Below are 13353 nucleotides of genomic sequence, written 5' to 3'. Positions count from 1 at the left end.
TCCACATTCCTGAAGACACATGAAGGTGAAGGAAGCATGTTTGCTTTGCACACCCTATGCACTTTGTGCCAAGACATAACAAAGTACAGTGACTGGCGCATGGGCTTTCGCATGCGATTGGGTTAACATCTCCATGACTCTTCCATCATCTGAAAACTGAGAAACAGTAACCAGAATCTACTTCACAGGATTGTTGTAAGGATTAAATCAGTTAATACTGGGAAAAGACAGTGCCCAGCACAGGGGAACTAATACAAAAAGGTGAAGGAATCTACAGAAGCCTTCTCCTAACACCAGGATGGTTTCTGGCTAAATGCCTGGGCCCATGCCACAGATCACACCAACCACCCCAGATGGAGATTTTTATTCTTAACTCCTTCGTGCCGATTTTAAAGCCTTTTCTGGCAACCCCATGTGACCACCAATCAATACTTGAGCTGGACTCTTTCTTCTGTCTTCCACATGTGGGGAAAGTCATGAACTCTTTAAGTATCTTCTGAAAGGACAGATTTCATTTCAATAATTATTTTATTAGTACAGAAGAATCCCCACTAGTATTTACATAGTGCAAAAAAGCTGTTATTACCCCCCAAATGTGATATAACAATTATCCTTCATAGAGCAAAAGATGAAAATCCCTTCATGTTATAACTCACACTAATTTTGCTACTTTTTTATTAGAGCATTACAGTTAAGACATTAAATTATAAACATGTGGTATATTTAGAAATTAAATTATAAAATAATACAAATACTTTCAAGGTGTGATGTGCCAACAAAGTTTAAATTTTTCTCATTAGGATTCAGATTTCAGATTAGGCAAACAGTTTGGTTGATTCTGTGATGTATGTAAAGGTTGGAAGGGATGAGGGAGGAGGAAGATGTCTGTAAATAAATTATTTCACAGAATTTTTTTAAATCAAAAAAAGATAAACATTTTTAAATGGGTTAATGTTCTAACCTGTTGGCCCAACATACAGAAAATACACGACAAGGGTGTTTTTTAAGCAAACAGCAGCTTTACACACAGTAATACTTCTTTATACATATATTAAAGTAACAATGTGTTAAGATTGAACAGTTGTATGTTAAAGAGTTGAAAATGAATGTAGCATTCACTACTCATTTGCACATTTCAATTCCCACCCCTCCCTCCTCCCCCAGCTTATTTAGAAATCAGACAAGTACATATTTGGATATTAATTTCTCAGTATTTAAACTATGTGAATTCCTTTTGACTAATTCTTTTTGAAATACTGGAATAATATAAAATACCATCTCTGCAAAAACAACCTCCAGTCAAAGCCAGTAAAACTTCCCAATGTATAACACACATTACTTTTCCATGTTTAGTCAAAAGAAATATATTACATCATTTACAAACATATTTAAACCAAAAATTAAGCTAATATGAACATTTGTCTTTTGAGAAGTAATCTTCACAGCAAACAAACCTACTGAAGCAGAAATCTAACTTTGGAAGTGTAATTCATATTTTAGTTAATATACTTATATACGGAAATAGAAATCTATTAATTATTGCCAGTAAAACCACCTCTACACATTAAGAAAAAGAATCACTATGTTTTTTATTTCTTGTGATGATGAACCCTTACTCTTTCCACTGGATCTCTTTATAGGTCTTCAAAGAGCCAAGCACGTCCACTTCAAAAAAATACATAAAAACTTTCCTGATTTTCACAACTCCTCCAAAGTCTGTAATTCAATATTCCAAAATTCAAAGGAAACAAGTTACAAAGACATTATTAATATTTATTTAAGCATGCTCTCAAAATGGTAACATTTCCTTTAATAATTCTTGGGTTGTCCTCTAGAGGTGACCTGTCTCATGAAAAGGCTATGGTCCCTTGGATTTGCTGGCAGAAGAGGTACTGCATATGTGAGAGCATTTACCGAACATATAAATAAACACTTCTGAAGTCTATAGCAAAATTAAAAGTTACCAGTGTTCTGAAGATTTCCTCAACTTCTCTTTTGATACAAATGTCAAAAATCTAAAATGACAATTCATGTTCAGAAGAGATATAAAATATAAGAAACCTGTGAAAAGCCATCATCTCAAGGTCAAGAGTTATCTGAATCACTGACATCGAGCAAAGGAAATTTACACCATAAAAAGTATGAAAGTTTTGAAATTCACTTTTAAGACTGTCAGTAGTTCAAAACCTCTATCATTTCTTTAAATCAATGAACACTTCCAAATGTGTAGAGACAGTAAGATCTGCCACGTATAAATCCATGAGTACTATTTCAGAGGCTTCATTCCTTACCTGCTGTGTTCCTTTAAGTATTGGCTATTTAGTGCCTAGGAAGTCTATACTGGAGAACAGTTTAGACAGGACAGTATAATAATGTCCCCTTTTAGCACAATAATAAAGTTGATTGACTAACAGTTTCTACACAGCAATGCTCCTAAACTTTCACAATTCACAAATACTAAATCACCAACCAAGAATCCAATCTCTCCAGTAATTAAATGCCAGCATTATAAAACATCAAAACTAGCACAGTAGTCCCAATGAGTTCAGTAAAGAATCTGCCCAATTCTTCTCTCCTGCCTCTGTGAGGCAAAGCCCTGCCCCAGATAATCAGGGCAGGGAAAATACCCCTTCCTTCTCAGTTTTGTGCCTGCTTATGGAAGCTTGTAAGTGGAAAACTGGCATACACACACACACGTGTGTGTGTGGGGGGGGCGGTGGGGGGATAGTTGGGAGTGGTGGGGAGTTGGATGGAAGACAAAAAAAAATACAGTTTGTCATTCTTCCACCATTACATAAACTTGTAAAGTCACTAAAGTCCAGGTGGTGACTGACTAGCAAATAAAACATTTAGCTCATTTATTGTCTCCTAAGCAGGTATACAAACTCCTAGAGAAGGGCAGAGATAAATAATAGTGAATAGAGAATTAATACCTACATATCTGTATACTCTAAATCATCTAATAGTTTCAGCACAATTAGAACAACTTTCTCTTATCTTCTAAAACTTCCTCATCTAAGCCTTGATTATCAGGATACATGTCACAAGTTGTGCAAAGTTCCTTTCCCTGACCTCCTGACAGTAACTACGGTCATTGCTATGTGGAAGGTGCTCAAGGCTAGGTGCAAAATAGGTAACTTTTTAAAAGGTGAAACGGTTTTGCACTCAGGACAAGTTTGGATACTCAATCAAATCCATATCTCAAATCAAGAGTCCTGAACCAGAAGCATGCAAGAGAACACACCAGTATAAGACTTTGTTTCTGAAGAGTTTACATGTAAGTGCAGCAGTCATACAATCGGTTACAGTTATTCACCTGTCAAAATGTGCCTAACTTTTTGTAAATAAGTCTATGTACAAGAGCATTCCTGAGGTAAGTAAGAAGCAAATATGAGAGAACCTGGAGGTCCTATCATGGGTGACTGTTCACTATTATAGACAGCATCTATCACTTTCCACAAATGAGGCTAGCTAGCTATAATCTAAGATGGTGGCTCCACTGCTAGCCGAAGTTTTGAAGACTCTGTTTTAGCCCATCCCAACATTAATTAATTACAATAATCAGTGACTTCTGACTAAACATTTGTGGGCCACATAAAAGTTGCATCGATTTTTTAACATACAACACTGGTGGACTTAGTTACCCTCAGCCTTTCATTTAGTTTTCTGACTCCACCCCCAGTTCTTTTTTAAAGAAGCCCAAACAACTTTTTGGTCAAATTAGAGTACAAGAGGTGGAGTCCTGAAGCAAACACTGATAACTGCTTCTATCCTGAGAACCTTGTTCTTTAATTTTCAAAATAACTTTAAGTAAGCATTTGAAATTTATTTTCTTTAAGATCTGGTCTTCTTTTATCATTATTTTGATTACAAAATAAGCTGAAACAGATCTGAATTTTCCACACAGTTCTTAGAAAGAAAGACACTTGGATGCTAATCAAAAGCTAAGCTACAGATCATAACAAAACAAGTAAAAGCTACAAAAATATTTGTTGGGAATTAAATACGTATATTAAATACTGGACAGTGCAAAATGTTGAGATGAAGCATAAATGGTAATGGCTGCAACCCTTCCACAGCTGGAGATAGAGAGCCAACATTTCCTGAGTTATGTAGTTTGGGTTGTGTAATTAGAATCAGAGTGCTCTTTGTTGAGCGAGCTGCAGTTGCTGGACTTCTGCTGCCCAGGACTGGCCTGCTGGTCAGCAGTCCATGCCTCACTATCCATCCCTGGCTCCAGCACCTCGGGCGTCTCTGCTTCCTCTTCTCCACTTTGCTCTACATTGTCTTCCTCAGAACCATTAAGGGTTTTTCCAAGCTGAAGGGTTTCCATAGTTCTCTGGGTCTCTGAGACCCAAGACTCAATTCGACTATTGAGCTGCACTTCTACAGATATGGGTTCATGAGTATAATCTTCCTCCTCCTCCTCATCTTCATCATCTTCTTCTTCAAGCATGCCAGGTACAAGAGTGCTGGTGGTGCTGGTGATGGAGGAATTCAAAAGGTCTCGGCAACTGCCATCCAAAGAGCCAGTCTCTGTACTCTGCTGTGAGGCCCATTCCAGGTCATCTGGCTTCACTTCCTCTTTATCACTTGCTGTGGATTTCCCAGCACTTGTAGCTGAGGTAGTACTGCCTGTAGCCACTAATGATGGCTGCTTACCAATAGGGGGTGTGTCAAATGGGAGTTTACTGGGTTTTTCAGAAGTGCTGTGCTTACAGGATATCTCTTTCTCATTTTCTGATGTTTCCAGTCCATCTGAAGTTTCCACCATGTTTCTCCAATTTGTTTCTACAAATATCAAGCAGATTTTTTAAAAACGTTCTGGAATACTGTTTCAAAATCATGCAACTCTTTAAAAACCCCCAAATAAGAAAGAACAACAAAATATATAAATTTGTTGGCTTAGAAACTGGAAAAACTACAAATTTAGTTTGTTTAGTACTAGTTTGAGAGAGAGAGAGAAAGTGTGTGCGTGTGTGTGTGTGTGTGTGTGTGTATTTCAGATGGGGTCTTGCTCTGTCTTTTAGGCTGGAATGCAGCAGCATGATTTTGGCTCACTGCAGCCTTGACCTCCTGGGCTCAAGCTATCCTCCTATCTTGGGCTCCCCAAATGCTGGGATTACAGGTGAGCCACTGTGCCCAACCTAATTTAAATGTTATAAAGGGAAAATAATTCCCAAAAACGTACATTCAAGATAAAGAAACAGGGAGGTAAAAATAAGTATATTAATGCTTCAGAATGCAAGAGATCTTATACCAATAGGAGCTCACTGGCATTCATAAATAAAATCCATACATTCATGAAAATCAATGAACTGCCTAACTTTTTTGTGGCCTAGAGGTGTACTGGGCTCAAGGACCCACAATCCAAGAGATAGAAGAGCCAAGATGTCCAGCAACAATAGTTCTGATTTCATGTGTTTGTACCATGCTCACTCAGCAAGTTATTTAAATTATCTTTTGGCCTGTAATGGGACATGTGTTTCCAATTATAAGCAAAGAATCCATCTATGCGTTTCTAACATCTGTGAAAGGTTGTTTTATAACATATATATATAGCTTGGCTTACAAAGTGATTTTGGAAGACAAAAAAAGTATTATATACTAGAGTGGTGACAAATTAAATTATTTCTCATGATAGGAAATCAGTTGAAGGCAAAAAAACATAAAGAATCAGTAAAGATCTCTCACCCTTCTATTTTTTCAATTTTTAAAAAAAATAAAAATTCTATCATATTGACATTACAGCTACTATTTGCAGTTTATAGGTATCAGTTGTAGCAAACCTATTCACATTAATATGTTCACTATGGTTACCATCTATGGACGATATATTGATACAGAACGTATTTTGGGCACTTCAAGTCAGGATACATTGTCTGGGAAAAAATTTCTTTCCTGAAGCTTCTTTAGCACAGAATGAGTCCTTTCCACTCTCATTTCTACCTCATGAAAAAACAAACACAGAAACAAACAAAAAACGCTCCCTCCTATATGCTCATTCTCAGCTAATGACATTATCATTGACACGATCTCAAAGCAGAAGAAACCTTATAGTAACCCTTGGTTCTACTTTTCTCTCCTATTAATATTATATCCCTTTAGTCCACTGAATTCACCACTATACCATGACACTGGTAGCTCAAAAACTACTAAATCTGTTTACTACTGCCTTAGCTCAGGCCTTCTTTTTCTTGCTGTTCATTTGTAGTATCTTCCTAACCGGTTTTGTGAATTGATTATATCACTGTCTAACTGGCTTTTTATCACCCTAGGATAGAATCCAAAATCCTTGGCGTGGCACAGCAAAGCCCTCCATGATCTGGCCCTTATCTATCACTCTGGTCCTATTTCATTCTGACCCTGAACCATGGGCCACACGCTCCCTGCTCAGTATCATCTAAATTCTCACTGTTCCCTAAAGTTGTAGATGTGTTTTCCTCCTTTCCCCTTCAGACTCCTATTCATCTTACACTACTCTTAAATGTTAGTTCCTTCATGAAGTTTTTCCTGACTCCTGAGACAGGCAATCGCTAACCTGAAGTCCCACAGCACTTTTTACATATACAGTCAAAAGCTCTCGTTTTGTGTTTGCTGTTTCACCTTCCTCATCCCTCCTCACTTCCACTCCAGCTCATCTCTGTGTCCCTATGACTGGCATATAGTAAGTGCTGGAAAAAAACAAAAAACAAAAAACCAACCAAACAAAAAAAAAAGTCTAGTAAGTGAAAATGTTCCCACATATATTTAATCATATATAAAAAAAAAACTCTGAAAGTCATAAAATGTTTAAAAATTTTAGATGCACATTAACATTTCCTTTCAACAGTTTTTTTTCTAAAGAGAAATCCAAGACCCCGAGATTAACTGATTACACCTAAAACCTTTAGGCAGAATATAGAAAAACCAAGCTTCAATCTTTGAACACTCTGAATCTGGTGCTTTTTGAAAACATCACCTCCATCTCTGAGGCTTTCTTTTTATACTACCTGTGTTTATTTGTGCCCGTATGAATATTATTGGTTACTCTGTCATCTGTCCAAACCCACAGCTTTATAGGTTTCTCTTATGGCTTGCCTTTGAGATGTGGCATTTCACTCTATAGAGAGGATCGCGCTCATTTACAATGTTAGCAGTCTCCCTTTATCTTCTTAATTTTCAAACAGTATCACTCCTGCAAAAGAAACATGGCTGCCTCTAAACCGGTATCACCTGTCCCTGGCCAATAGTTTCCTAAGGGCCCACAACAACTTGTAAATTGCCTCTGCTCTGAAGCTTTACTGAAAGCATTCCAAACATCTAACTACAATCACAGACAGGGAGGCCAGGAAGGGGACTGTGGGAAGAAAATGAGGACTCACTTTTTTTACATGTTAAATTTTAGGTGGCAACAAGCTATTTGATAACCTCCCAGAGAAAAGAAAAAAAGAACGAACAAAGAGTCAGATGAAAGAAGGTGGCTATACTATTTAAATTTTAAGAAAAGAAGAAGAAAGAAAGTTACATAGGGAACACAAATCATAAACTAAACCAAGAAAGAGAATTAAAGAGCTCAAAGTATTATAGAATATAAGGCAAAGAAACTACTGAGATGTAGACTTCAATAAACAAATGTTAAACATTAAGTACTATTTTTTAGTCTGTATCTCTTTTTGATTACAATCTGACTTTACTTAAGGCAAATATCATGTCTAGGTTTTACAAGCTTAGAGTGAATAACATTCAGGTCTGTAGTTTACTTAGTAAATACAACATTAAAATTTTTTTTTAAATTTTTTTCTTTTTAAGCTTAGTGCAGTAGTGAGAAGCAAGGAAAGAGCAGAACAAGGAGATCAATCTATAACTGACTGTGAACAAATTAGATAACTCACTACCTTCAGACCAACCCTTAGGAAATATAAAATTTTAGTACCTGAGCATAAAGTATTGGAATAAAACTTCCTAGTGTTTACTTAGTGACAGGTCACAAGTATGGTGTGTTTTGCTTTTTAAAGCCCCTGAGGCTTTTTTAAAAATTTGGAACTATGATTAAATTCCAGTGTCTCATAAGAAGTCTCAGTCCCAAATATTCTCCTGATTTTTAATGAACATGTTTAATCCAATGTTTTAAACCAAATTTCGAGCAACATTTGACTAATCAAGAATAAAGATAGAAATAAAAGGCAGAATAGAAAGTCACTGAAATCATCTCAAAGTTTAGGTCATTTAAAATAGTATTCAACAACTTACCATATTCCTTTTCATTTACTTCAGAGATGGGTTCAGAAATGACACTGCAGAAAGAAATGGCACTTGCTGCAGAGGGGTTCCGAGAATGTCCCATGTGGTGTGGCACCTTCTTCACATTCTTCAAGGCTTCCTCAGCCTGCTCCTGTTCCATTGCTGCAACCATATCTTTATATGCTTTCCTGGCTTCCTCAGTGAGTTCTACTAACTTATTAAACAGGCTCTGAAAAGAAAGAGTATTTTGATTAATCCATTTATTGTTACACTTTTTATTCCTATTATGGATAATAAATATCTCTACTGTTTGTTTCAGGGTCATACATACTTTCAATGGGGATAAAATCCAAACAGTATGCAAACCACAGAACCTTATGAAATCACTCTATAACTTACATTTACTGTTTAATTCTCACAAGTCTGAGGAAATTTCTTGATTCCAACACTAGCCACTAAATGTGATATATTAAAAGTTCTTACAACATTCAGCAAGTGCACTCTTCCTTTAGTGTCTGCCACTACAGAGGGTACAAAGATGACTGAACATCAACTCTACTCTCAAGGAACCTTCTATGTGGCTGGAAAACGATGGTAAGAGACACCTATAATCCAAGGCATAATACCTTAAATGCCTTGAGAGGTGTAAAGTGTTACGGCTTTTAGATGCGACATCAACTCTAAACTGCTGGGCATCACTGAGGAAGTCATGAAGGGAAGATGACATCAGCATTGGCCTGGAAAACGGTACAATTTTGAGGGGTGAAATCAGGGCCTTCAAAGCCAAATATGCAAAATCATTAATAAAGCTACAGACATAAGAAAAGTATAAGGCTTGTTAGGGGAGCAGTAAAGAATCTTATCTGGGTTACAATATAAGGGAATGAGTGTATTCTGAGTGATGTTCAGGAATGTAGAAGAAGATGGCAGTCTCTATAGGAATTAAATTTTCCTGTATTGTTTATTTTTTGGAAGAACTAGATGACAAAAGTAAGTTGGTGATAATATGGATACCTAGGACCTTGAAGATGATGAAAAGATAACACAAGATAGAAAAGCATGACTACTGGGCCAAATGCAAATTAGAATATAGAGCCTGGAAGGAGAATATGGAGCTAAAAAAAACAGAAGTTCTTTCATTGCTGAAACAAAAATAGGAACAAAATAAATAATTTCCATGAAGTGGTAGGTACACTGAGCATATTCACATTTAATGAGATGGCAAAATTCAGCTGGGCACAGTGGCTCATACCTGTAATCCCAGCACTTTGGGAGGCCGAGGTGGGTGGATCACCTGAAGACAGGAGTTCGAGACCAGCCCTGACCAACAAAGAGAAACCCTATCTCTACTAAAACTACAAAATTAGCCAGGCATGGTGGTGCATGCCTGTAATCCCAGCTACTTGGGAGGCTGAGGCAGGGGAATCACTTGAACCCAGGGGGCGGAGGTTGCGGTGAGCCAAGATCATGCCATTGCACTCCAGCCTGGGCAATAAGAGTGAAACTCCGCCTCAAAAAAAATTAATAATAATACTAAGATGGCAAAATTCATATAGCATTAAAGTTGTACTTCAATAACTATGATACCTAATGATGTCCAAAAATTTAAGTTTCCACAGCCACCAGAAAGCCAATCTATATGACTTTTAGTTATGCCATGATTCTACAGCATCCCACTCCTGTTAAATGTCCAATTTAGTATCACAATGCAACATACAACATTAAGTAAATAATTTCAAAGAATTAAACATAACCTGGACATTTTTGAGAATCTGTTTAATTTTATAGTAAGTATAAACCTTGAGATGAAAGCATGGCAAAAGGTGCTACATTGCTGTAGAATAATACGTCTCTGAAAATTCATCTCAAGAAGGAAAAATATAAGTAGCATCCTTTATCCAGCTGCACTTTAAATTGTTTAAAATAGCAGGTATAATATAGGATGCTGCTAATTGTATTAATTTTGAAGAGTGGTGGGTGTTACCTACTGGTAGTGTAAAAAAATATATTCAGGATTTATTATTTTTAAAAAGGAAGACAGATTCTTTTAAAAACAAAAAACAGCCCCTATGTGGTTACATGTAACAGGCTTGACAAATATTTGCAGTGTTTAATAAACCATGCATTGAAGTGAAAACAGTAAAAAGAAAATATGCAAATAGATATGTGAGTTTAACATTGGTTTTACAACAGAAAAGAAAGAAATAAATTGTTAGGAATAAAAGAATATAAGGAAAGAGAAGAAAAACTGAAGAGAGATGCTAAGATCAAGGAATAAAAGCCTTGAATGTGAGGGTAAAGATTGGAAGCTTAATTCAAAGATTAGTTGTATCAGATGGTAAAAGTAACAGGTGCACTACCATTCACTGTGAATAGACGTACTTGATAATATACCAAGCTAGTCTGGAACTCCTGGGGTCAAGCGCTCCTCCCACCTCAGCCTCCCAAGTGACTGGGCTAACAGGCAAGAAATTCTCACATATAGTCTAGCATAGCGGTAGATATACATCTATCTCGCAATTTCATTCAACAAACATTTATTGCCTGCTTATACTCAAGTAATGTGAAAGATGTCAGGAATATAAAGACAAAGGAAGGGGGCTGTCACCAAGGAATTGACAGTTAAAGGGAAAGAAACATACATAACCTATAGCAAGGCAGTGTGTTATGCTAAACGTGACAAAAGCATGGGCTATTGTGAGAGCACAAATATTATCTATATGCTCATAGAGCAGGTGGGTAGAGAATTTCACGGGTGGTGGGAAAGAAACAGAATGGACAGGGGAATGTAGGATATGCAAACATGGTGACTGGATAGACACACAAAAATAGTGTGGTTGGCAAAAATAGTCTGTCAATGACATCACAAAGTACTTTAGAATCACCTTCGTAAAAAAACAGTCTTAAACACTACAGTTGATGAGTATTATGCTAAATTAATAACCATTATATTATCAGCTCCTACAGATAAAGATCAATATTAGCAGATTGCCAGAGAGATGATGGTTGATAGTATCATGGGTACAACTATTGTGACAATTGGTTTAGAAATTTCATTTTCTAAAGGAAAATCCCTTCCAATTAAAGGATTCTTTTGTCTCCTGATTCCTAGTAGCACAAAATATACCCATCGAGAGACTGAAGAAATTACATTACATAATATCAGATATCTTTAACCAGCAGTAAAATAAATTACCAAGTACTATGCAGTTGAGCCCGGAAGAAAAAAACCACTTTGGCAGAAATAGAAACTAAAACCTTTTGAAAATGCTTTAGGATTCATCTACATAAATCTTTTCCACCACTAAAAAAGGAAATGTAATACTCAAAAAATTTCCACTCATTCTTTGAGGGTTGTCAACTCACTCCTTCAAATGCTTAAACATAACACTGGCATATGTCAATTGAAAAATGTGTTATCTGGGGGATGTGCTGGAGAGCAAGAGTGTGTGTCTTCTAAATTCTTACCTCAGCACCAAAGTAGTTGAAGATTCCCACTACGCTAACAGGAACCAGCTTGTTCACACAGCGTCCTAGAGCTTTCCTTCCAAGGGCAAACACAAAAGGAATTTCTTGTTCCCGTGCCATGGCTATAACATTATAGAGAGCCTCATCTAGACCACCTGAGAAAATCAACACATACAGAGGCTTTTAGTTGTTGCCTACATGGAGCTAATTGCACACCCGACAGCTAAAGCATAAAACATCGCAGCAAAGAATTCTATGAACACTTGCAGCACTTAATGCTGTTACACACATTATCCTATTTGATTTTATACTACATATGGAAGCATATATGTATTTTCTTTCTCCCCTATTAAATTCCGAATTCCCTCAAATCCAGTGTTTTTCTTTCTCCATAGGGATTAGCATAGCAGCAATCAAACTGCAATTCAGCAAATATTTATTATAAAGAAATTAATTAAAATTGTTAATGGCTGACTCACAAATCTTTCAGTTCAAGAAAAGATCTCTCACAATGCAATGAGATTGATTACACATTACTGGTCTCACTGATATTCCTCACCATGCATATGCCTACTACTTCTACCTGCTTTGTCTACTATGGTCACCTAAAGTTGCCCATCAAAAAGGACAAATAAGGATGCATGATGTAGTTCAAAGTACTTGTGTGCTGGTTTGCATAAGTGCCTCTAAATGAAACTGCTGCTGAGAGACAAATCATAAAATTTTAAAAGCAGAATATATTTGCAGAAGAAATGCATTCTGGCTAGACCTCCATCTGATCACAACAGAAGGGATAGTTGGTGGGCCAAACTGAAATCTTCCACTGGTGTTCATACATGAGGATTTTATTTACAATCCAGTCTCAATTCTACTACTTAATTTCAGGTACTGAAAGACTGCATTTTCTTTTCTCATGCTCCAATATTCTGTTTTATACCTAAACTCTGATGAGAAAGACATATGGCTTCCACTTTATATTCACTGAATATCCTACAGCTATACTATCAAAACACTTCAAAAGCAAAAAGCGCATACCTTTTGACTGGATTTTTTCACAGTTTGGAGAAATTATAACACACTTGATCTTGTTTAACTTCATATGTTTGGTAACTTCTCTTAGACCCATAACGAGTCGTCTCCTTGCTTTTGCTCTTACAGGATCTTTTTGGTAGATGCGTTCCTGGAAACTGACAAGCTCTTGGAGAAGAAGAGTCACACATTCATCAATCTCTTTACAAAGAACCTGATTACAATACCTGTGAAGAAAACCAAAATGGGTAACTCCATCCTAATTTTTCCCCTATAGTTATAAAACTACATTAAGGAAATATCTCTAAGAGAAAATATATCCGGTAAGAAGTTTTCATGAAAAGACTTTCAAAGAAGTGTTTAAAACTTCTTAAATCCTTCAGTCAATTACAAAAACAGAAGGGTGATACAGATATTCCTTGTTTCTGCATTTCAAATAGGCAGATTTGATTCCAAAATTTTTTTAAGTATTCAATAAATGCTTGCTTTTATTATGACATTGGTTTTATTCATCACTTTATCCCCATCACCTAGAAAAAGGCACATACTAAGCACTCAAAAATATCTGATAAATCAACAAATATATTTGTTGTCTTCCACGTTGTATTCTTTTTTTTTTTTTTTTTTTTTTTT

At 36.4% G+C, this 13353-nt stretch overlaps 1 protein-coding gene across 1 annotated transcript in view; it reads right to left on the bottom strand.

The window, feature by feature from the left end:
• Positions 1-509: 509 nt before the first annotated feature.
• Positions 510-13353, bottom strand: part of SECISBP2L (SECIS binding protein 2 like) — a 57581-nt gene continuing 44737 nt past the window's right edge. The window contains 4 exon segments of the mRNA XM_017872770.1: positions 510-4791; positions 8233-8452; positions 11692-11846; positions 12727-12947. Of these exon segments, the coding sequence (XP_017728259.1) occupies positions 4109-4791; positions 8233-8452; positions 11692-11846; positions 12727-12947 (1279 nt within the window). The 3' untranslated portion in view covers positions 510-4108.

Source organism: Rhinopithecus bieti, unplaced genomic scaffold, assembly GCF_001698545.2.
Source record: "Rhinopithecus bieti isolate Rb0 unplaced genomic scaffold, ASM169854v2 scaffold_6945, whole genome shotgun sequence".
NCBI lineage: Eukaryota > Metazoa > Chordata > Mammalia > Primates > Cercopithecidae > Rhinopithecus > Rhinopithecus bieti.
Note: the sequence above shows the minus strand (reverse complement) of the source record. Positions and strands in the feature narration are given on the sequence as shown.